We start from the raw sequence: 26,233 nt of genomic DNA on the forward strand, positions 1-26,233 counted from the left end.
TAAGCTAGCTCCTTAGAGAAGAGGAGCTTCATTCCCAGTAATGACGACTGACTCACGACCAGGACCACTGGAGAATGCTTATTAAATTTGTAAATGATACTAAATTGATAGGAGTTGCAAATATGGCAGAAGACAGAGTCAGGATATATGATGCTCTTGACAGGATGGAAAACTGGGCTAAAACAGATAAAATGAATTTTAATGGGGATAAATGTAAAGTTCTGCATTTAGGTAGGTAAATTAGGCTCAGAAATGGAGACTGGCCCAAGATTAGTCAGTGAAATTCCTGGCTGAAGGCCTAAGTATACATTATTCCCAGGACCACCCTGGGTACTGTAAGGCAGACACGGACTGAGAGTCCCAGGTGGAACATTTATTTTTATTACTATTTACAAAACTTATACCCTGCCTTTCTGCTGTCATCAGGGCCAGCAAGGTGACTGATGCATTAAAAACATACATAAAAATACAAACCAAACAAAACCAAACAAAAACACATCAAAGGCACTTAATTTCCAGGTGTGTAGAGGGCGCAGTTTGAATTGGTGAGCAGGAAGGAAGAAGCAGCCATCTGTAACTACCTTCCTTCCTGCTTGCAGACAGCAGCTGCTGCAGAATATTTATTTTCCCATCACAAATGAACGGTTACAGGGACTAGGGAGCCGAGGCCACTAGCACCCAGGAAAGGACAGGTGAGCAAATGGCAACAGCTTGCCCAATAAAACATGCTTCAGATGTTGTTTATAACCATAGGCCTATGTAATATAAAAATAATAAATTACAAAATACAAATAAAACAAGCAGATAACTGTGCAGACTGACAACACAACAATTAAGAGAGCAAGAAACCTATACCTGCTTAATAGAGAGTAAGATCAGATGACCTCTAGTTCAAGAAAGATCAACTACTAGACACTTAGTGTCAAACTTTATTAGCACATAAAGATGTTTTATAGATGACATATATGACAGCAAGAAATGGATCTTCACAGAATATGAAAATGCAGGAAAAAGTCCCAACAACTCAACAGGACCCTGATTTTTTATGAGTAGTGTAATGGTGTTCCAGATATTCTTTTGCCTTGGCCACAAATACACAACTGGGGGGTTAGAAATTTTCCATCCAAAAAAGCAGATCACATAATTTGGAAACACACCACAAGTATTCATCTCAAAAAAAAAATCAGCCAATTCTAGGTCATTATATCCAAAATACAAATAAATGCCAAAGTTACACCATAACACTAAAAAAGATTCATGTTACTCAGTTGCGAACTACTGGCTCCTTGCTGTTAATATCTGCATTTTATTAAATGCATATTAAATAGTATTTAATATATGAACTGTCAGCCGATGTAACTTTCCTGAAATGAAATGCTTAGCTGAACTGTAGCCATCTTGAAACGCTGTTACTAACCATGAGAAAGACCTTGCATATCAAAAGTAGAAAGTTGTAGATTGTTGCTAGTGCTTGGTGTGAACATTTCTTCCCCTTGATACTAACAAAGGCAGAAATTCCCCTTTGAAGATAAAGCGCCTCCAGGGACAGCCGCTTGGCCATCCCCGGAAGACTAACAGTAACAATAAGAGAAGAGGAGACCGTGTGAATCTTTGCACCTCAACTCAGCAATGTTTAGAATTGTGGCTTTGTGTAGTTCCCTTTGATGTAACCCCTTATAGCATGCTCTCTACTGCTACAATGTATCAGTCTCAATTTTCCTTCGTTCTGATGCTTATGGATTATCAAATAAAGCCTAACTTTGCAACAATTCAAGGTCTGGTTAATTTGAGATCCCATCGTCTGACATGAACAAATTTTTGATTATAGCTTGAATTACCTTGGAAGCTAACTTTTTCAAAGTTAATGAAAATCTCATTTGATACATTACTATGTATAGTCAACCCTATATTGCTTTGGAGTACACTTATGAATCTTATTTTTTAGTTTAGCAATTAACTTTACTTTTGAAAGTACTAATTATATCATTAGTATGGCCAAGAGTGGAGAGAGTCCACGCTCTTTAAAGTACATTGCCCATAAAAACTTCTCACAGTTCTGGATATTCAGTTGCTGTTGCTGTAAAATGTAATATTGGCTAGATCAGTGATACTCATTCCATGGCTTGCAGAAAGCCACATTTGCAATTACAATCAACCTAAACAGCCACATTTACTTCCACCCCTGGCATGAGGCCTGAACCTCGGGAAGCCTCTCAGCTTACCCATTTCTCTGGCAGGAGCTATTTCAAGGTGCCAACCACAAGCACCATGACGGAAGGGCCTTGCCCACTTTACTGAAACATGAGGCAGTTTCCACATTGTGGAGTAGTGCTCAGAAAATGAGTGAAGGGTAAGGTCATGGGAGTTTACCACTTGCACAATAATACTATGTGATTTCTCCAGAGAATCAAGAAGTTACTTCATGCTGCTCTAGGAATCGCTGGAAACTTACAGTGTAATTATATTGTTTCCCAGTTTTCAGCAGAAGTGACATAACACTATCTTGATAATGGCAATTTAAATTTTTTTTCTTCTGCCAGCTGCTGATGCAGAAGGTGGGTTATGAGACCTGGTGGCAGGAGATCTCCTGCCCCCAATGGGAACCTGGAATCACTGTGCTCAGAAGAACTACAAATGGTGTGTCAAAGAACCACACGAGGCCTCCAAGTTATTATCACTAGTCTAGAGGTAAGGGAATGACAGCCACAAATTTGTTGCCAGCATACAAATTGCTGAGATTGAAGTAAGCAATAAGCTGAATTGCACTCTGCAATATCGAAGTTGACATGACACTTGCTAGTGCCAAAAAGAAAAAAAATGTGAGTGACAATCCCATTCCCATGCTCAATCACAATATGACACAGGGGAAAAACCCGAGTGTTAACAAGGTGGGATGGACTACAAAATTATTTCCTTTAATGATTTATGGAGCTGCCTTATAATGAAGCAGACTATTAGCCCTTCTAGCTTAGTATTATAGGTTCTGACTGGTCGTCTGGAACCTCTGGAAAAAAGATCTTCCCCACCATCTAGTGCTCGTGATCTTTTAACAGGGACTTATGTATGCAAAGATAGTGCTCTGCCACAGAGCCTTAACCATATAAATTTTGAGCAGAGACTTTATGTGCTTTTAAAATAATCAACCAGTCAGGTTAGTGCACAGTTAAAGGCCATGAAAATGATAAAACTCAGATGCTTAGTATGTCAGAACCTTTATATAAACTTTTTGTGCTTCTTTTACTAAAATGACCACTTTGTATGCAAAAATGATTTCCTGATCCCAAAGCAAGAGTTTAATGTCCATCCTGCCTAAGCCAAAGTTCACATAGAAATTTCCTTCTAGATAAGGCATATAAACGAATTTCTCCACTTTTGTGTCCCACAGATGCCTAATATCTATTCCATATGCACAAAGTTAGCACAGGTTTGCAACTCTAGAGCCATCAAGGCTCGTTGTTGAAAACCAAAGCTGAAATCATATAAATAACTTTTAAAAATTAGTACCTCTTTAACTTGCTGAAATATAGACAAAAGACCCAAATCTGGATCTCTTCCATATCCTACTGAATACAATAATTCCTTTATTTATTTTAATGGTTTCCTATGGACATTCTTAATTTATCTTTTTTAGTTGTTGCAGATCCTTTCCCGAAAACTGTATGACTTATGGCTACATTTAGACAGTTGATTATTTACATAACAGGTTTTTTTCTTTTTTACTGTTCTAAATAGTTTTTCTTTGAGTATCTACTAACATCCATTTGTTCCATTTTAACTTGATGTATGATGACAGGCAACTAAATATACATTGTATTTGGCATTAATCAGTGTTCTGCTCTAACCTGACCTAGTAGAGTATTTAATGGAGCACATAAAAGAAACTTTGGAAAATTCTTCTGAAGCATCTCTGTATGTTTTATATCAGTTAACCTCAGTGCATCTTCCCTCACAAATAGGGAAGATGATGCATTTGATTTTTCCTGTCTAAATGCAGAACTTTACATTTATCACCATTAAAATCCATTTGCTTTAGCCCCGTTTCCAGCCTGTCAGAATCATCTTGTATCCTGACTCTGTCTTCTACCTTATCTGCTACCATCATTTAATATACTTTCCCTATATTCTTTCATCCAAAATATGTAAAGATGTTGAACAAAATAAGTCCAGGACAGATCCCTGAGGTACTTCATTTGTCATTCCTCTCCAAGAGGATGAGGAACCATTAATAAGCACTCTTTGGGTGCAATCTGTTAACTAGTTACAGAGTCACTTAACAGTAATGACCACATTTTACCAACTTGCCAGCAAGAATATTGTGGAACCTTATCAAAAGCCTTACTGAAATCAAGATAAACTATGTCTACAGAATTCCTCTGATTTAGCAAGGTAGTAACTTTCTCAAAAAAGAGAGATAAGGGTAGTCTGACATGACTTGTTCTTGTTAAACTCATGCTGGTTCTTACTAATCACAGCCATCCTTTCTAAATGAGGATTTGTTCTAAAACTTTTCCAGGAATACATGTCAAGCTGACAGGTTGGTAGTCTGGGAAACAGACTTAAATTCCCCCCATCATCCAATCTGAATTGGCCTTCCATATATATTGATAACCCCCAGGACCCCCTGACTTCTCAGGTCTCACAAAATCTGTGCTTCAGGAAAGGATCCATGTTTAATATTAAACCAGAGAATTAAAAGCCATGATAAAGAGGCTAATATGCCGGGAAGTTGCCCAGTTTCTATAACTCTTTCTTATCCTAATCTGGACTCCTTTCTGTGATTCTCTTAGGCTCATCAGTGACCCAGATTTAATTAATGACCATGATTTACAGAACAATAACCAATCCTCATAGACTGCTCAACAATCTCCATTACAATGCAAACTTTTCTAGAAAATTAATTAAATGCATGGCTAAGAACATTAAATCATCTCCTGGTCCTTTGGGGTCAAGCATTAATCATGCCAGTCACCCAAGTAATTCAATCACACTATTCAGACCACTATTCTTCCTATTCTCTGTTTCGAAGAAATTAATTCTCCAATTATGGTTCAGATCTTAATCATTCCTCCAATTCCAGGACAGATCCAAATAATTCTCCAATGAGAAGAGAAATCCACCACCCTCCCCTTGCAATGGGCTTGCAATGTAGATTCAGCCTGACCCCAAAGGTGGCTCCTCTGTCATTTTTGCATCTATTAGGAATTATTTGGTTTAATGACTGACTGCCTATACCCCGAATATTTTGTGATGTTGCATTCATTTAGCTATTTCTAGCACAGGTTGCTCTCCAAATCAAGTGTATTGCATTGTCTTTTAATCTTCCTACTTCTCTCACTTCTTCACTCTATTTTTCATATCTTCAATATGAACTCCTCTTGTCACTACTCTCCAAGAGAATGAGGAACCATTAACAAGCACTCTTTGGGTACAATTTGTAAACCAGTTACAGAGCCACTTAACAGTGATAGGATCCAAACCACATTTTACCAACTTGTCAGCAAGAATATTATGTGGAACATATAACAAGGCCACATATATGCTCCTTAAAGGTAAAGGTAATCCGCTGTGCAAGCACCAGTCGTTTCTGACTCTGGGGTGACATTGCTTTCACATTTTCACAGCAGACTTTTTATGAGGTGGTTTGCCATTGCCTTCCCCAGTCATCTACACTTTACCCCAAGCAAGCTGGGTACTCATTTCACGGACCTCGGAAGGATGGAAGGCTGATCAAACTCAGGTCGTGAGCAGAGGGCTCTGACTGCAGTACTTCTTACTTCCCTGATAACAACACCTCGAACATTTTTGGGTTTTTTTTAAAATGGTGGGCAAAATAGTTAGCCGCCCTGAGCCCATCAGGGGAGGGTGGGATATAAATTTGATAAAATAAATAGATAAATATAGACATTTCATTTGCTTTGGTCTTCAGAGTTCAGGGACCAGGAGAACAACTAAAATCAATTTTTTGAAAAGCATTACTGGTTCTATCAATCCAGCATGTACATTTGAGATTAACAGCAGTTGTTTATACATATAATACCTGACAATTTGGAAAATATTAATTTGGAAATATTACAACTCTAGAATGAGACTGTAGTGATGGCCACAGGAATAAACAGCTTTAAAAGGGGATTTGGTAGATTCATGGCTACTAGCCATGATGACTGAACCTCTACTGAATCCCAGAGCTAGGAGAAAGCATCAGGGGAAGGCCTCAGTCTTTATATCCTGTTGTGGGCTGTGCAGGGGAACTAGTTAGCCACTGAGTGAGACAAGATGCTGGACTAGATGGATCATTGGGCTGGGCTCTTATGTTTTCTCCCCATAAAAATCAAGTAGAAATAATGCTAACAGATAAACAGGGACTTCTGGGTGGCATCATCATGTCTGGGATGTCATGCAATGTTCCTGCCTATCCCTGGAATGTCCCCCAATATCCCCACAGGATGGCAAGGGGACCTGGCAACCCTAAAATAAACCCTCCTCTCCCTCTCTCATCTATCTCTCATCCATCTATCCCTATATATATATAGTAATGTGCTTCATGTATTCCAATAGTTTTTAATCAAAATGCATGAACTGGTGACTGAGGGATCTAGGGATCTGAGCACTGTTTAGGGAGTTCCCCACCCCCCCATAGCAGAGTATTTACTATGCGGTATAGTTTATTTCATTTATAGCTTTAGCTGTAGATATCTAAATCCATGGATTAGGGCTGCACTGAAGCAGAACAGATTTTCTTGAGAACCTGGTGGCCTCCCCAATCTTGCAGAAAAATCTGAGATTCGTCTAGTGCAGGGGTGGTCAAACTGCGGTTCGGGAGCCACGTGTGGCTCTTTCACACACATTATGTGGTTCTCAAAGCCCCCACTGCCCCATCAGTTGGCTTGGAGAAGATTTTGCCAAGCCAGTGGCTTAGAGAATGCATTGGGCGTTAAAGTTGCTTTCTTCCCACCTCTCCCTCCCCACATATTTTCCTTCCTTCCTTCCTTCCTTCCTTCCTTCCTTCCTTCCTTCCTTCCTTCCTTCCTTCCTTCCTTCCTTCCTTCCTTCCTTCCTTTCTCTCCTGCTCTAGTGCTCGCTGGCCTAGTATCAAAGGAATACGCTCCGCTACAAAAGCTTCCCAGAGGACACTTTCCTGGGAGTATGTCCTATTAAATAGACCATTGCAGAATTCAAAGTGGACCCACTTTGGATTGCTCTCTTGGTCTCTTAGCCAATTCCTAGTATGCTCTTTATCCAACACATTTATGCTTCATTAATTCTAATAATATTAACTGAACTGGTGACTGAACATTAGGTATTTGAACATTGTTTAAGGAATCAAATCCAGCCCACAAAAAAAAAAGATGCATAGAGCTCCTATATCAGAACAGAATACTTACTATATAGTGAAGTTTGTTTCATTTGTAGCTTTGTATGTTCTTTTACTACAGTCAGTCTCGTCATCTTTTATTTGCTATATTTAACTGTTACATCTTTCTACAGCCAAGAGTGAACTTAGGTCTTAGAATAGTGTCAGTTGGGTATCTACACTGTTTTTTCTTAAATGAAAGGCAACATCATAAATTGGCCTCAAGTACTTTTAAGATGGACTGATGCTAAGCAGTAATCTGCCATGTTGTAAAATACTCCTTGGTTTTCAAACATTCCATTTTGATATAAAAGGTATCATTTCCCCCCACAATGGGAGCTAAAAAACCAAGACCATGTTGTTTTACTGACACTGCAGTTAATAAAAGCAGTAATAATGTGAATGACAGCAAAAAATTCACATTTTGTGATGAAACTGCAGTAATCAATGTAAAAGCATTTCAGTTACCATAGTAATTTGCAACTTGGCCATTCAGACACACTTCCTGGTGTAATTTTCTTTATCGCAAAAAGTACTTTACTAAAAGTGACAATTTAAATTTTAACACAAAGTGCTGAAAACACTCAATCTTTGCTGAGTATTTGCGTATACTTTTGAAAAAGCAAAACTATCCCCATAGCGAAACACAAAGACACAGCACAACCAATTCAACTTTTTATCAAACGAAATATTAGCAACACTCTTTATTTGAAAACAAGCAACAAAACCAAAGCAAGCATTGTTAAAACAGGAATATGAGGAATTGTTTCCATATTGAATCAAGCATGATAATCACAAAACAAAAAATGGTGGATGCTGTATTGGGAGAATTCACCAGGGTCCAGATTTTGCAGTTCTGCCCCCCCCTCACCTAGAGGGACCAAATATTTCTAAATTACAGCACTGTACTCTGGCGGGACATAATCCCACTGCACAGATACAATGAAACCTTCTCCATGATATATGAGCTTGCTCCTCTTACATCACTCAATTCCACTCTACTCAGCATGATTTCTTATGCTCCCTCCCTCTCTGTTTCCAGGAGAACAGCCAGCAATGCTTGAAGGAAATCACAGTATTTTTATTTGCTTGTGGGGAGCGTTATGTGAGCTGGACACATTACACCTTGCAGAGAATGCCTTCCCTTGTCAGCACGTACCTGTAGGTGCAGCCATGTGTTATGAGTCTGCTATGCTATGATTCTAGAAGCCTCCAAGGTTCTCAACTAATATTTCAGGGAATTGGTACGAAGAAATCCTGTAACTCATCACAGGAAGAAGAATAGTGTTCCAATGCCTGCATTTCTGGACTTCAGTGCAGGGATCCATGCCCAGGAAAGGGTTCAGTAAGACTTCAGGAGATTTATTTCCAGACCAATTAACTACTGTAGGCAGAGGTGAAAGAGTGTGTAATCAAAAGCTGCTAGGGGAAAAGGGGGAAAGCCCATTTAACATGTGGAAATGCTGTTGCCAGAAAAGAATTCCTCTCCCAAACAGCCTTGGCAAGTCTTCCCATAGCCTTTGAGTCTCCCAGTGGAAATTTCATCTGCCCTCTGCTGACTGCCTTTGCCTGTACAAGCTATCAGGACTGCCTTTCAATCCAGCCATGTTGGATCCTGAAAAGACTGTTTATTTGGAGCTTGACAGTTGTACCAGACCAGTGGGACAGGTAACAAAGACGAAGACACTGAAAATGAGGTGAAAGTACAGAAAATGGCAATCAAGATGACTGAGGGGTTGAAGCATCTTTTCTGTGAGGAAAGGCTAAAGAGTCTGGGACTTTATAGTTTAGAAAAGAGATTAAGGGGATATGATTGAGATTTATATAGTTATGTGTGGGGTAGCAAGAGTGGACAGAGAGATCTTTCTCTCTCCCCCCAAAAATATTAGAACTTGAGAGCACCCAGTGAAGAAGATTCAGTACAGAAAAAAAGGGAAATATTTTGCTATATAACAAGTTATTAAAAGGTAGAACTTGCTGCCAGAGGATGTAGTGATGGTCAAAGGCATGGACAATTTTAAAAGGGGATTAGACAGATAGGTGTATCAGTGGCAACTAGCCCTGATGGCTAAAGGGTACCTTCATGATCAACAGCAGTAAACCTCTGAATGCCAGTGCCAGGAGGCAACATCAGCGGAAGGCCTTGGCATTTATGCCCTGTTGTTGGCTCTAAAGAGTCACTGGTTAGCCACTGTGTAAAACAAGATGAGGGGCTAGACAGATAATCCAGCAAGGCTCTTTTTGTGTTCTTAAGGATTATCTATGAGGAGAAAAGAGCAAAAGTCTTATCTCAATATTTAACTGCACTACTTCCTCATGGTCCTTCCTTTCTGGCAGACCAACATCTATATGGCTCAAAACCTGAATGATTTAGAAACTCTGTTGGAATGAATTGACATGAGTGATTTTATAGAATGAGAAGCATAGTTCTGGAGGCAATTTTGGACCACAAAGTTCCCAACAAAATCCCTGCACATTTACTGCAGGTTTTACCATCCACCTCAAAACAGATATGCAAGGAAGCCTGGTTATACTTGTTCAGAATCTTATACACTCATTCTGATTACCTGCACCTACCGGCAGCAATTAGTGATATGGAGAGGGGGTGGAAAGTACACATTGTGATAGCGCTATGTGAGAGTTGTAAAGAGATTTATTTAGGTGCAATATCATGTTAAATACTTCTGACAGAATAAGCTGCTTAGGGGGAAATTAATTGACACAGCCAACTTTGTCTTTCCCAGAAGGAGACACTCAGAATGCATTAAGCATACAGCAATCACAACTTTGAAATGCCCCCTCCCATATTTCATCCCACCATTCCATCCTGATTACAGCAAACTCTTGAAATGCCTTTTCCCTCATTCACCATGTTTTTATAAAGAACAGAATTTCTGAATATAATTTCTGATTTCTAAAAATGAAACAAAATAAAAAAAACCTTAGAGCAAAACAATAAAGCCTAGTTTGCATAAAATACTCACTGCTGAATTTATTCTGGCTACCAAGGTCAGCAACTATGGAAGTTTTTGCAAAGCTAGATCTATAGAATTATTTGGTTCTTTATACTCCAGCTGTTCTGTGACTCTCAAATGGTCCCTGCTGTCACAGCATATGCAAGTGAAATGTTCCTGAGGGACTGTGCCAACTGAAAACCTTTCCCTCAGTTTGATCATTAGCATTATATTAGAGCTAAATCTTGGACTAAGCTAATGTGTGTGTGTGTGTGTGTGTGGTTGTGTGTGGAGAGAAGATTTCATGAACTTCCTTTTTCATCAGAGGAAGATCATGGGTGAAGGGAAATGTTACGACACATCTCACCAAAATGCAGGCAGCTGCAATCCCTATGACAGGTGTCTCCCATCACCAATTCTCCACAAAGAAACACAGCCTTTCCCCAAGCACTATTTGGATGACAGTGGCATTCTCATCACCTCAGGTGACAGCACTCCCACAAAAAGGAGACTCTTCATAGTCTTGATCAGCTGCCACAGTGCTGTCATTACAAATAGATCTCTCTCCCAGGAAACACTGAAGTAGTTATTTGGGCAATTAAATTTGAATATATGATGTTACTGAAGCAGACAAAGCTAGTTTGAAGGTTGGTCCATTCTGTACTGTCCCCATTGTCATCATTAGATAGCCAAATATCACTGGCTGCATCATCACATCACTTTTTATTCTAGGAAGGGAAGACTGTTATTATTACAAAAAGAAAAAAAAAACAAGGCTAATACAGCAGCCATTAGAGCTGCAAACATGAGGACAAAGTACTGTGATAGATAAATTGAAGAGGGTTTGGTAGAATGTTTTAGCCAATCTAGTGAACCAATCTACCGTATTTATGGTTTGGAAGATCTAAATGCCACATCTAAATAAAGCACCTAAATTTATGTATTTATTTAGATATTTATAGCCCAATTTTACTCTCTAGTGGTGACCCAAAGCAGATTATGTTACAGCATCATTCTTCCAGCCTTCATTTTATATTCACAACCCAAAGAGAGAGAGAGTAACTGGCTCAAGATCACCCAAAGAGTTTCCCTGACAGATGCAGTATTTAATCTTTGCTTTCTCAAATCCCAGTCTCACAGTTTAACTGTTATGTCAAGCTGGCAAATCAAATAGTTTGTTCTGAAAACGTGAACCACTTAGTCATAAAACAATGACCTCTTCATTGACTGTATTGATCCAAAAATGGATCAAATCAAGCCAAAATTATTCAGTTATGAATAATTTTCTGGAACTCTATTTTTGTACATTTTTTTTCAAATCCTGATAAAAGGCCACTCTTACGTTAGAAGAAGTCTGACTTTTTCTTTAATGTAATCAACCAAGTGACCTATCCAAATGTTTTTCTTAACCATAAGTAATATCCGAGAGAACAAAGTTTGAGTCCAGTGACACCTTTAAAAGCAACAAAGTTTTATTCAACATATAAGCTTTCGTATGCATGCCTGCTTCTTCAGACACATTGAAATGGAAGTTGCCAGCCCATATATAGAGGTAGAGGGGGAGCAGCAAATTAACATACAGCATATTAAAGTTGTTTGACAGATGCAAGGACCAAATTGGAATAACAAGCTTAGTTTATATGGTCATCTTTTGTCTGGGTTTTATTCTGGGGTAAAAACATAGTGAAGGAAATAAATATATCAAAATAGGAGACTGATGAGCAAATGAACCTTTCTTAATTGTGGAACGCTGAGAGCAATTAACTGAGACCCTGCTATCACACTCCATCCATCTCCTGTTGAGTGTAGTGGTAACCTTAGAGTATCCTCCTTTGAGGTGGGGTGTTGATTTTGCAGTGTATCTTCTGTGTCCCCAGATCAGAGAAATACATTCTACTGTTATTTACAATACATTACAATCTACTATTCCAAATAAGAAATAAAATAAAGGAGTTGGTTTTATACGATGCTTTTCACTATCTGAAGAAGTCTTGGAGTGGCTTACAGTCACTTTCCTTTCTTCTCCTCACAACAGATGCTTTGTGAAGTAGATGGGGCTGAGACAGTTCTGAGAGAACTGGAACGGATCCAAGGTCACCCAGCTGCCCTGAACTGGGTAGCCCAGGCAAGCCTGATCTTGTCAGATCTTGGAAGCTAAGCACAGTTGACCCTGGCAAGTACTTTGAAGGGAGACCTCCAAAGGAATACCAGGGCTGGGACACAGAGGCAGGCATATCGAGCCCCAGTAGGGGTTGCCAGAGGTCAACACAACTTCCAGGTGTGCAAGCACACACACACACAAATAAAAGTCACCTAGCTGTCTTCATGTGGAGAAGTGGGGAACTTGGTTCTCCAGATTAGAGTCCGCCACTCTCAACCACTACACCAAGAGGATGTATAGCTCTTCTAGGGGATTAGTGGGAATACAGATTTAAGGACTGAATGAGTTTAGCATATGTAGTGAGATAAAAATCCAATATCCTTGTTGACTAGGGGTGTGCAATTTTTTCAACAAGATTTTTCAGTTTAGTCTATTGGACCTGAAAAAATTTCAGTATGAATAACAACAACAACAATCCCAAAACCAAATACCAGTATGATATTTGAATCTGGGATTTTTTGGAAATCCTGAATTTTTTTGAGTACTCTAGACGGAACCAAAAAAAAATACCAGCCTGATCCTTGGGCTGGCTTAGCTTCTCCTACAGCCCCGTTTCAACCAAGCTGCAGAAGGCAGTGAATAGCTGTGCCAGCAGAGAGCGTCAGCTCGCCATGAACACAGGTGATCCCATTATTAGCTCCCTGCAGGCACAGCAATCCCAACTCGGCTGCCCTCTCCTATCACTTGGGTTAAACCGGGAGGGAGGAGGAGAAGAGTTGGATTTATATCCTGCCCTTCATTTGGAGTCTCAGAGCAGCTTACAATCTCCTTCCCTTCTTCTCCTCACCACATACTCCCTGTGAGGTTGGTGGGACTGAAAGAACTCTTGAGAGAACAGCCCTAAGTGAACTATGGCTGACCTTAGGTCACCCAACTGGCTGCATGTGGAAAGTTGGGGAATCAAATCTGGTTCTCCCAGATTAGAGTCCACTGGCTTAAACCGGGTGGCAGGAGAAGGCATTGCAAAGTTGCACCAGTAGGGAGCTATTGGCTCTCCCCAGGCACAATGATCTGGCAGGGCTGTCATCTCCTGCTGCCTGGCTTAAACTGCATGGCTGGAGAAGGCAGCACAGAGCCATGCTGGTAGAGAGCTCTCAACTCCCCACCAACCCAGCAGATCTTAGGCTGGTTTTTACTAGCCATGGCCATCCCAGCTGATCCTTGGGCTGTCTTCTGCAGTCCCTTTAAAATTTAAAGAGAATGCATATGTCTGCCTGATAAACAGCTGATAAACACATTGCTTCCACCTCTTCCTTGTTTTCAGTTCTACCCAAAATTCCTGAATATATCCAGAATTTCCCCCCAGTTTTCCTGAGAAAACCCAGATATATTTGAGAAGCTGAGATATATACCTGAAAAATAATAAGGTATTTTGGGGGGTATATTTTCAGCTTGGGTAAATCTGAATGCACACCCCTACTGTTAAGTCCTGGGGGTTCCATTGTTCTGAGTGTTGTAATAACTGGTATAACTCTGCCATTTCTCTTTCTAGTATGTTCCTGAACTTTCTTTGCAACAGAACAGCTACTTTGAGGTAACTCACTGAATGCCCTGGAAGGCGGGAGTGTTGTGTCCATTGATCTTTTGGTGTAGGACACAAATCTGATATCAAGAATCTTAAGACTGAGAATGCTGTAGGAGAACGCTTCAATGTTTCAGGATGTTCAGTGTGTGATCTTAAAGAAGCTGTTTTGGGTACACCAGTGCTGCTGGGCAAAGACGAAGGAATGAGAGATCCATTTCTGCCAATTCTGCCTGTTTTTGATACCAATAAAATGCTTCTGCACCTCTGAAAAGTGAATTTTACCACTTTGCATATCATGAATTAAAGTGTCAAAAACAACACTTTGGTTTTCACCGGGAAATAAATCAGGCCAACTTGAATAATTTCCATATGACACACAGGATGAAAGAAAATGGATTCTATATCCAACACCAAACTGAGCAAGCTTTCTTACCTTTGGAGCTTATTACACCAGCTGCAGTTGAAGCCAATCTGGGACATAACACAGGGACCACAGCTTTCAAACTGGAGACAGGCTGGAATGGAGGGGGAAAATACAGACAAGTCAGGAATGCAGGGAAAAAATACAGAGAAGTCAGTCATCTTACACAAATCTGTCTTTGCTAAAAATGCTTTTATCTCTTCCTTCTAATCAAATTGTTTTCAGGCTAAATACAGATTTCCAGAGATGCTACCAAACTCAGAACCAGACCCTCAATTGACATCATGGGAGACAGTTTCTGGTGATCCCAGCCTCGCCCAGACACAGCCTGGCAGCCTCTTGGCCAGGAACATATGGTCCTTATCTGGCTTCACAAAACTCTAGCACAGGTGGAAGGATCAGCTGGGTCAGGTATTAAAGTGGACCACAGAGAATGGCAGCCTCCACAGCCAGGGCAGAACCAGAGAAACCTGCACAAGGGCAAGTAAGCCCAATAGCAGCACAGGTTTCTGGGTCTGGGCTTGAGAGAGCCAAGGAAAATTAGGAGAGGGACTGAAGACTGACAACCTACCCCAAGCCCCTGGCACAGCCAATAGGGCTGGAGGGAGGGCAGCTGGGAGGACAAGCCATCCAGCAGCCCTGTAGGAGGGACAAGGGAGGAATGAATCACTATCCTCCTTCAGGAAAAGGCTGGGTACACCCAGAAAAGAGGAGGCACTATTTGGATCTTGAAAATCAGGTTTCTGGAAAAGGTCAAGGAGAAGAAGAGGGCACAGCTGTGGTGTAGCAACAGCTGTGATCCTGGAAAAAGAAGAAAGAATAAGGTGGTACAACCCCCTTTTCTTCCCCATTCTAAGACCTGGGGAACCCTGCCAAAGAAATCCAGCAAGACATCCATGCTGGAGATGAGGGAGTTTTCAATTACTATCTAAAAACAGCATGAATAATAAGAGCAGCATCAAACAATAAAAAAATTAAACCTCTGACCACAGGGAGAAGTGTGTGTGTATATATAACAAATCTAAGCTGATAAGTAACACCAGGCAACCTCAAATTTAAAACATTTAAACCAACAACCAGCATTACAAACCAATAAATATGGATGTACTCATTCATACTTCTTAATATCAATAGTATATTGAATTTAATTTTTCCTCAAAACTTGTTAGAGAAAGCAATAGGCTACCTTCACTATGAAAATAAGAAAAGGAAAGGTCGCCTGTGCAAGCACCAGTTGTTTTTGACTCTGGGATGACGTTGCTTTCACAACATTTTCACAGCAGACTTTTAACGGTGTGGTTTGCCATTGCCTTCCCCAGTCTTTTACACTTTCCCCCCAGCAAGCTGGGTACTCGTTTTACCAACCTCGGAAGGATGGAAGGCTGAGTCAACCTTGGGCCGGCTATCTGAATCCAGCTTCCGCCAGAATCGAACTCAGGTCGTGAGCAGAGAGTTCAGACCACAGTACTGCAGTACTGCTGCTTTACTACTCTGCGTCACAGGGCCGCATGAAAATAAACATGCATATTAAAAGATTGATCTTTTGAATTCAATTTTAATCCTATTTGTAAATGTAATACTATTTCCACAAATCTTCATTTACAGTAAGGCTCCTAAAATCTGTCTTCTGTTATGAAAGCATTCCATTTTTTTCTTTATGTCTTTTCCTTTTGAGTTCTTACATTTCACAGTTTATAGCTAACATTTTGTTATATGAATGTAATAAACTCAAGTAGGAACCCATGTAAAGAGCTGTAACTGGATTATAGAAAGCATGTTTTTTGATTCCAGTTTCTCATGATGGTGTGTGTGACAATTTACCATCGGAGGCATCTGTTCAACAAAAAATTACATCTGCCCCAGACAAAAAGAGAGGTGGATGAGATATAAAATAATCAGTTGTTGCTCTTTCTTCATTGCAATCTATGCTGGGCAAAACATTTTTGAAATATGAGCCTGTTATTTCATTAATCAGGTTTACAGAAGGCCCTGTACGCATATATATACCACTGCCAGAAAGCTTATGCTCTCTGTATGAATATGACTATTCACGGTATAATAGATAAAGCAGCTGGGTGTGCCTGCCCTAATGTCCCTATACCACTGTCAGAAAGCTTATGTAGAATGAATATGACTATTCAGGGTATAATAGATAAAGCAGCTGTGTATGCCTGCCCTAATGTCCCATTATTGTCCTGAAATTCTTCACATTTTCTTTTGCTCTTTTTGTACCTTGATGTCTTTTCCAGTAGTTTTTGTTTATTGCTATTTCCTCTGAACTGCCCCATGGCTGTTTTTTTTTTTTTGAACTGGTATCCCCCTCCAGAAAACTGTGTATACTTACACAATACACATGCTGATAACTTCTGACTTGTGGCAGTTTTGCTTTGGTCATTTGAGGCCTCCAGTGTGGGGTAATGCCCACTGGAGATAAGCTGGAGTTGTATGGGTCAGACAGACAGTAGTTAGAGCAAAGTATATGGCTGGGTCTGGCAATCTGGGATAGTTATTTTTTTTAAAGAATAAAGAACTATGAAGAAAAAAAACTTTTTTGTGGAGAAATAATCAGTCAATGACAAAGATAAAGGTCACTGAAGATATACTATACACTACAAGATTATGTCTAATATGGAAATTTTTTTTGTATTAAAAAAGAATAATTAGGATAGGAATGTGGTGTGGATTGTGCTTTTGTGGGCCTATGGAGCTTTACTTACTAGGCAGAGGAATCATCTCAACAGCTGACAGATTGGTGACCTTTGACATCTGAAGTTCCACTCGGTGGTACTCGTATATTGTCCTTCTACGGACATCTTTGATGAAAGAAAAAAATAATGAAAGCAAATATCAATTCCATCGTTCACAGTGGAATTCACTCTCGAATATTTCTTATTGTACAGAACTATTGCCACTATAACTGAAGCTCAAGCTAGAATTAAATTCACTGAAAGGGAAAACTTTTGTAGGTATTTCCTGGTAATCCATCCATCAGTGAACCCACTACTCAAACATTGATTGCACTCTCAAAACAATTTATTCAGAGTAATTCTTTTATAGAATGCAGCTGCTGGAGCTACAGCTTAAAAGGGATGACCAAAACAGGGAAAGAGTGGAGTTTAACCCTTTCCCCAGGAGGATTTCCTGCTAAAAACTGTAACTCCCAACTATATTTATCCCAGCTGAAAAAAACTTGCATATATCCTGAAGTTTTACAAGTGTGTGTGGGGGTAGTCTCCAATCTGGGGACTTTGGGGGTGGAGCCAGAAGCAAGGTTGTGACAAACATAACTGAACTCCAAAGGGAGTTCTGCCCATGACATTTAAAGGGACCTCACATCTTTTAAATGCCTTCCCTCCATTGGAAATAATGAATATGGCCATCTCCTTTGGGGGCTCATAAAATTGGACCCCCCGTCCAATCCTTTTGAAACTTGGGAGGGTAGTTTGGGGAAAGGCTCTGGATGCTATGTGGAAAATCTGGTGCCTCAGCCTCAAAGAAACAGCCCCTCAGAGCCCCAGATACCTGCAGATCAATTCTCCATTATACCCTATGGGAGTTGGTTTCCCAACTCATCCAACAGAAATCCTCCCCACCCCTGCTTTTTGATGATCTTGAGGCAGGGGGAGGTCCTCCAAACTGGGGCATCCCCTGCATACACCTGGGGATTGGCAACCCTAGTTGGTAGGAGTAGTTCTCAGTGAAAGATCAGGCCAAAGATAAAAGATAAAAAAACTACCCTCCCTTGCTACAATTCTCCCCTTTAAATTATAGCTTTGAGGACTCATTCTGTAAAACAGAAAAAAGGGCCATAAAAAAAGATCATGGAGCTATGGTTGATCTCCTAAGGTTATGAATGTTTAAGATAGCCTTTAACATACTTCTTTAAAAATCATGACACTAATAAGAATATACAAAAGGGGAATCTGTGAGGACTAATAGGAGAAGGGATATTGCATGTGTCTCTACCAGACCCCACTTCCCATCCTTGGCTGTGGCTCCCTTTTCACCTTTGCACACAATCACTCTTTTCCTTCCTTTAACCCCACTCACTTACATAAGAAGAGTTCTGCTGGATTAGACCAGAGTTCTGCTGGATTAGACCAGTAGTCCATCTAGTCCAGTATCCTGTCTCACACAGTGACCAACCAGTTCCTCTGGACAGCCAACAACAGAGACTGAAGCCTTGATGTTGACTCCTGGATCTGGGATTCAGAGACTTAGTGCCTCTGAATGTGGAGGTTTCCCCCAGTTACTCTGGAAAAAGAAGTGACAGAACTCTCAAGAGGGAAATTAAGGAGAAACACATGAGTGCCCTTCATTAGCTTCTAAACATTATTTGAGAATTTTATTTCCACAAAGAGTTTCCAGAACACTCTGTGTAAAGTAGTATTTCCTTTTGTCTGTCCTGAATGTACTGCCCATCAGTTTCCTTGGATGCCCTCGAGTTCTAGTATTTTGTGAGAGGGAGAAAAAAATTATCTTTGTCAACTCTCTCCACTCCATGTATACTTTTATAAATCTCTATCATATCCCCCCTTAGTTGTCTCTTTTCTAAACTGAAAAGTCCCAGACCCTTCAGTCTTTCCTCATAGGAACCCCCTAATCATCTTTGTTGCCCTCCTTTGTACTTTTTCCTGCTCTGCAATATCCTTTTGGAAATATGGTGACCAGAACTATATTCCAAATGAGGCAGCACCATAAATCTATACAGGGCCATTACAATATTGGCTCTTTTATTCTCAACTCCATCCCTAACAATCTCTAACACCATATGAGCCCCGAAGACTGTTGCGATCTGCCAATCAACATCTTCTGGTCATCCCTGGCCCAAAGGACATCTTGCCTCAACCAGGGCCAGGGCTTTTTTGGCACTGGCCCCGACCTGGTGGAATCAGCTCCCCATGGAGATCCGGGCCCTACTGGACCTGTTACCATTCCGTAGGGCCTGTAAGACGCAGCTGTTCTGCCAAGCCTTCAGTTGAGGCAAGCGGGCATTCTCTTATTGTCAAAACCATCTACTGCCTTCCTCTGCAATTACATACCATCTTGAGCTATTATATTTGGGCCGATAACTGTGTTTAATCTGCAAAATAAATAAAATAATAAAATAAATAAAAAATAAAATGCACCCGTCCCGCATGTATTATGTTTTTACTGAGTTATGTGGTGTTGTTTAATTGTAGAGTATTAATTTTATTGTTGTATTTTAACTGTTTTTATGCCTGTGATCCACCCTGAGCCCACATGGGGGAGGGCAGAATATAAATCCGCTAAATAAATAAATAAAATAAATAAAATAACACAGAGTTTGCCATTTTTATCATTGCAGTACAATGAGTTGACACTTTTATTGAGCTATCCACTACAATCCCAAGATCTTTTCCCCTCTCAGTCTCAGCAAGTTCAGCTCCCATTAGCCTGTACTTGGTTGGGATTTTTTTGACACAATGTGCATCATCTTACACTTTCCAACACTGAACTTCATTTGCCACATTGTCACCCACTCACCAGTTTGTGGAGGTCCTCTTGGAGCTCTTCACAGTCACCCTTGGTTTTCACCATCCTGAATAATTTTGTGCCATCTGCAAACTTGGCCACTACACTACTCACTGCTAATTCCAGATAATCTATGAATAGATAGTATTGGCCCCAATACTGATCCTCATGGGCCCCAACTGCCTACTTTACTCCATTGTGAGAACGGTTCATTGATTTCTACTCTTTACTTCCTATAATTTAACTAGTTTTTAATCCATAAGAGAACCTATTCACTTCCATGACTGCTAAGTTTACTCTGGAGCCTTTGGTGAGGTACACTGTCAGAAGCCTTTTAAACATCCAGCTGTATAATTATTTATTTATCTATCTATCAGATTTATATCCCTCCCTCCCCCGACAGGCTCCCCTGATAATGACTACTGGGTCACTGTTGCAGGAGCCATGCTGATTTTCTCTCAGCAGTCTTTATCCCTTTATGTATCTAAAAATTCTATCTTTGATTACAGTTTCTACTAATTTGCCAAGACAGACATTAGGCTGACTGGCCTCAAATCTCATAGTTCCCCTCTGGATCCCTTTTTAGAAATTAGTGTCATGTTTGCTACTCTCTAGTCTTCTGGTACAGCAGCTGAATTTAGTGATAGGTTACACATACTATTTTACATCTGAGTTCCTCAGGTGTATGCCATTAGGACCCGGCGTTATTCATTTCCCCACTAGGTCTAGAACTTCACTTCTGGTCACTTCAATTTGGCTCAGTTCTTAAGACTCCCTTCCTAAAAATAGGGTCTATGGAATGGGTATATGTCCCACACTTTCCACAGTGAACACAGAAGCAAAAAAGTCATTGAGCTTCTTTTCCATCTCCCCATCTTCCTTTAGCAATTCCTTTATTCGTTTGTCTTTCAAAGGCTCCATCACTTCTCTAGCTAGTCTCCTGCTCCAGATATATTTTAAAAATGTTTATTCCATAAAAATGGCTGCCAGTGGTATACCAAGTCCATTACAAAGTGCAGGTTATTACCTGCGGGATTTGTCGGCGTTCCGCAGGGCCTGTAAGACCGAACTGTTCAAACAGGCTTTTGTGGTTGATTGAAAATGAGCTGCCACCGGACATCCCACAGAATGCTGGCGAGCATAGTCAGAAGTCAATACCGCCTAGATTGGACTGAGACAGCGCTAATAGTTTTAAATTGATAAGTAAATTATGGTTTTATATGTTTTATTGAATTGATTGTTTTATGATGTTGTGAGCCGCCCTGAGTCCGCTTGCGGAGAGGGCGGGATATAAATGTAAAGTAATAAATAAATAAATACATAAATAAATTTAAAGTCCTATATGGCCGAGGACCTGCCTACCTGAGGGACCGTCTCTCCCCATATGAGCCCCAGAGAGCGCTGAGGTCAGCTGGAAGGAACCAGCTGAATATCCCTGGGCCAAGGGAGGCCAGATTGAAGGCCACCCGGGATCGGGCCTTCTCCATTGCAGCTCCACTGCTGTGGAATCAACTCCCAGAAGAGGTACGGGCCCTACGATGCTTTGATCAATTCCGCAGGGCCTGTAAGACCTACCTCTTCAAAATAGCTTTCAACTAATGCCGAGCCAAGAAAGTGCTGCCGGATATGTTTTTTAGCTACTGAACCCTACTGAAGACCTAATGTCATAGCACCACTATGTTAATGATAATTTTAATATAATTTGTAAATTGTTTTAATGATGATTTTATAATTATAATTGTTGATGTATATTATATTTTTATGCTGTGAGCCGCCCTGAGCCTGCCCCGGCGGGGAGGGCGGGATACAAATAAAAAGCATTATTATTATTATTATTATTATTATTATTATTATTATTATTATTATTATTATTATTATTATTATTATTCCTTGTCTTGATGCTTTTAGCAATCTGCTCCTTGAAAGTTCTTTTTGCATGCTTAATTATTGACTTAAGGAGCTCCATGGTGCAGAGTGGTAAACTGTAGTACTGTAGTCCAAGCTCTGCTCACGACCTGAGTTCGATCCTGGCAGAAACTGGGTTCAGTAGCCAGTTCAAGGTTGACTCATCCTTCTATCCTTCTGAGATCGGTAAAATGAGTACCCAACTTGCTGGAGGGGAAGCATAGATGATTGGGGAAGGCAATGGCACACTACCCCATAAAAAGTCTGCCATGAAAACATTGTGAAGTGACTTCACCCCAGAGTCACACCTTTCTTTTTAATTATTGACTTACATTTCTTTTTCCAGAGCTTCTGGTCCATTCTGTTCAATTCACTGGGGAAGAACTTCCACTTTTAAAAAGAAGCCTCTTGACTTTTTATAGCTTCCTTGACTTGCATTGTTAACCATTTAGGCCTTCTTTTAGACTTGGTAGTGCCTTTCCTAATCTGTGGGATGCACTCTATTTGGGCTTCAATTAGTATGGTTTTAAATAGCTTCTTAGAATCCTCTAGAGATATGACTCTCTTGTGTTTCCCTGTCAGTTTCCTTTTTACTATTCCCTTCATTTTTCTAAAGTTCCCTCTTTTGAAATCAAATGTTACCGCTTTGAATTTTAGGGGTAAACTTTCAATAGATCTGAATGCTGAACTTTAATAACACTGTGGTCACTGTTCCCAACTGGTGTAACAACCTCTACATTTCTCACCAGATCTTGAGACCTGCTCAGAACCAAGTCTAAGATCACTGCCTTTCTCATTGGCTCTGTGACTATCTATTTCAGTGCATGATCATTTATGGTGTCTAGGAATATCATTTCTGCAGCATACGCTTACCCAGTCATGTGAGGGTAGTTGAAATGGCCCTGTATAATGTTATCTTTACCTATCTTCAATAGCAACTTTACCTGCCTGATCTTCAAATCTGGGATTCCCAACCACCTTGATTACTCCTAGTTCCACTCACTTGCTCCCCATTTGGTTGTCAACTCTCCTTTCCCACCCTTGCAGCCCCTACAGAGCCATCAGCTCTCTTGCTTCCCTCTCCTCCCTATTTGTAGTACCAGTTGTCAGGTGCCATTTTGGGTTATTCTGGTAAGTCCAAAATGCTATCTATATCCACCCCCCAATGACATCTCTGCCTGAACAAACATCACTGTTACAGTTTGGGGAGTTTCAGCCGCCCATTTTGTTAATGTTTTATTCAAATTTAGTTCCTCCCCACCCCCACTCAGGTTTGCCTAAAGAAAATAATGCCCATAATAAAATTATGATTTCAGCATTTCCAGAAAGTTTACCTCTGTTTGTATACCCTAGGCTTGAGTGGTACTGTTGTGTGGGCTTTTTGATGCATACGGGGGGTGGGGGGGGGGTGGCGGTACACATGGCTATTAGATATATAGATACTGACATCCTATTTTATTACTCAGTTTTGTTAATTGTCTCCCTGCTTTTGTGGATCAATCCATTCTGTAATATAGGATAATTAAATACATAAATAAAAGCAGAAAGCTGCTGTGCAGTCCACTTCTATATATGCTGATTTATTTCTACCTGATATCAATGGAACCTTTCCCTCAGTAAATTTAGATAGTACTACTGCCTCAGTATCAATAGAAACTGAGACAAAAACTCCCTCCATAGAAAATACATTGCAAAACTATTAAAGGATTCCCTTGAAAGGTTTTTGCTTACGCTATATGGTAAGCACATCACTTTAAAAAACAAAAAACAACACAAACAACACAAACTGTGATAAACTATCTATTCTTGCTTTCCTATTTATTATTTTATTATTCTGATCATGTTCAGTGTTGTAGATATTAATCTGATGGCTACAAGACAGGCTTGTAGCTTTGCAGTATATCACTGAGAAACTGTGATGACCTATTACTTTGAGTTTCCAGGTTCTTGCATACTTTCATTGAATGCAGGTAGATTTATGTGCAAAGATGGAAGAGGTACAGTTTTGGTGGCAGGCCAGGAAAGCAGACTCCTTGACTAGATTAATAGTTGATCACAATGTAGGAGGTGGAGGAGAGGAAATGGTAGAGATGCCAGACAACTCCAAATGACAGCCAGAGGAGGAGAAGATAGCAGTATTAGAGCTATTATGGATTGCCAGACCTCACACAGAGAAGCCCAGTTTTATAGTGTAAGATGGAAAATACGCATGGAACCAGCCAATAAAAGAGCTGACTAAGTGTCTCCTAACTTGGGAGCCCAACCATAAGTATTTCACAATTTATAAGGCCAAAGTAAATCTAGCCAAAAACATTGGCCCATTCCACAATGGAGAAACAAATGGCAAAACAGAGGCTCATTCAGCTGCAGAGGGATTTTGGCCAAATGATAATGCCTTAGAAATATTCATAAAAGTGTGTGGTAAGCAGAAACCTCATCAAAGTTCATAACCCTAAAAAAATGTATACATTCCCATTCGGGAAGATCTTTTTTTCCTTCCATGCCTATTCATTTCTCTCCCACAACCCAAGAATCTGGAATAAGAAGCTACAAAAAAAAGTTCTGGGGTCTTTTACAACATTTATCCCACCTTTCCTCTCAGGATGGCAAACATGGTTCTCTCCGCCTCCTTCACTGTGTACTTACAACAACCCTAGGTGGTTTAGTGGACTATTTTATGGCCAATGAGGATTTGAACTCACATCTTCATCAGGGCCAGTGCTAGGGGTTCTGCTGCTGGAGGCAGCCCCCTGTGCAGTGCCCCCTCCCCCAACTTCTAAAAACATTTGGCAGGTACCAGGAAAACTGTTGGTGGGAACCATAGTGCCCACAGACACCACAATGGGGACTCTTGTCCTATATACTTATAATCTTAATAAACAGAAATATTAAATATAACATAGTTTACTTCCTACAAAATACATGTAAATCCTGCAGTGATCATGGTCTGAGTGAAAAAGCAAAGGGATATAGTTTGTTTTTGAAATCACGACTATTTGTTCTGCCATTACCAGCATATAAGATCCATCACTGTGTTTGACAAAGGAGTCAGTGCTGCGCTGTCTGGAAACTAGAGGAGCAATATCTGCCGCATGGTGGCAAAGTTCACCAAACCCAGAACAGAAGAACCGTGTGTTCTTATCTTATTTCATAAGCACATATTGGCAGGATATGGCATACAGACAAACCCCCAGATTTATTCAGCTTGACTTTTTACCATGGCCGAGCAGTGTCACTGCCAATTAGCTCAACTTGTTATTTAGTTTAGGCCTGATTCTTTTAAACTCTGTGATGAAAGGTCTTTTTCTCTCGCTCAGATGTGAACGTAACATCCTATTAAGTGACTAAATTACCACCACCAAGCCGTTCTGAATGAATTACTGGGAAGATTCTGGCTGTGATATCCATCGTGGAAGGTCTGATACCTGTCTGGTGTTCCAAATGAAGCTGAACTAAAACGTGTGTTCAGAGGCTAAGCTAATTTGGGCTGGATTTGAGTACCTCTTTTGCCAAGAGGGGAAGATTTATTCTTCCACAGTGACTTGTTCATATGATGCACCTGCCAAGTCAAAGTATTCAGGGAATGCGTTTGAAATGAACTCCTGCCAGTGCTGGAGGCTTTAATTTGTTTCCCCCAAAGAAGGCAGGTTCTTCAGTCCAAAAAAGCAAGCAAATGAATACATAAATAAAAATGATGGCACTGGCACTTCAGCCGAACCTTTCTGTGTTCAGTCATTAGCAAAGGTTAACACAGGGCATGCGGGTTTGGCATGATTCTGTGAATTCTGAATGTGCTTGTCAGGAATGGTATGAGAAATGAATGTTAGAAATCTATGATGCCAGGGTGACAATCATTCTCATTTTTAAAGAAAAGGCTCAATGCTTAACTACTTAGCTTAATTTACCTGAATTTTTAAGTCCTAACATGCTGGCTGATTTTTTAAAAAAAGTTTTCTTTTTTAATATTTTGAAAAGTATAATTTGTTAATTTACATTACTTAAAATAAATCTTTCAGATCCATTGAGAAACTATGACCTATTTTAACAGTGGATAATGTATAAACCCAGGAATTGGCTTGCAGACAATCACTGAACCTCACAGACAATCGCTGAACCTGCCAATTTCTCGTTTCACCACCACCATGCCTTCCCCCAACTCTCACCAGGGCCCTGGCTGATATTCCAGCCTTCTTCAGCATGTCCATTGGAGGACAAGGTCTTACCATATCACCAACTCCCTCATCACTGCCCAGTAGAAACACCATGGGAGAGAAGCAGCACTTGGGAATTTTTGGAAACTCTTGGAATGACAAGGAACCACTGAACTACACACAGCTTCTTGGAAACTAATGAAGGAAGATACCAGATTGACTCACAAAAATTCCAAGGAAAACAAATATCTGCTGCTGACATCAGTGTG

At 40.3% G+C, this 26,233-nt stretch overlaps 1 protein-coding gene across 1 annotated transcript in view; it reads right to left on the reverse strand.

Annotated features, from left to right (window-relative positions):
• Positions 1-26,233, reverse strand: part of PLXDC2 (plexin domain containing 2) — a 346,041-nt gene that overhangs the window by 47,910 nt on the left and 271,898 nt on the right. Inside the window, exons 8-9 of the mRNA XM_060248395.1 lie at positions 17,130-17,225; positions 14,425-14,506 (exon numbers count right to left, since the gene is read on the reverse strand). Of these exons, the coding sequence (XP_060104378.1) occupies positions 14,425-14,506; positions 17,130-17,225 (178 nt within the window). The remainder of the gene's footprint in view (positions 1-14,424; positions 14,507-17,129; positions 17,226-26,233) is intronic.

This window comes from Heteronotia binoei, chromosome 10, assembly GCF_032191835.1.
Source record: "Heteronotia binoei isolate CCM8104 ecotype False Entrance Well chromosome 10, APGP_CSIRO_Hbin_v1, whole genome shotgun sequence".
Classification (NCBI taxonomy): domain Eukaryota; kingdom Metazoa; phylum Chordata; class Lepidosauria; order Squamata; family Gekkonidae; genus Heteronotia; species Heteronotia binoei.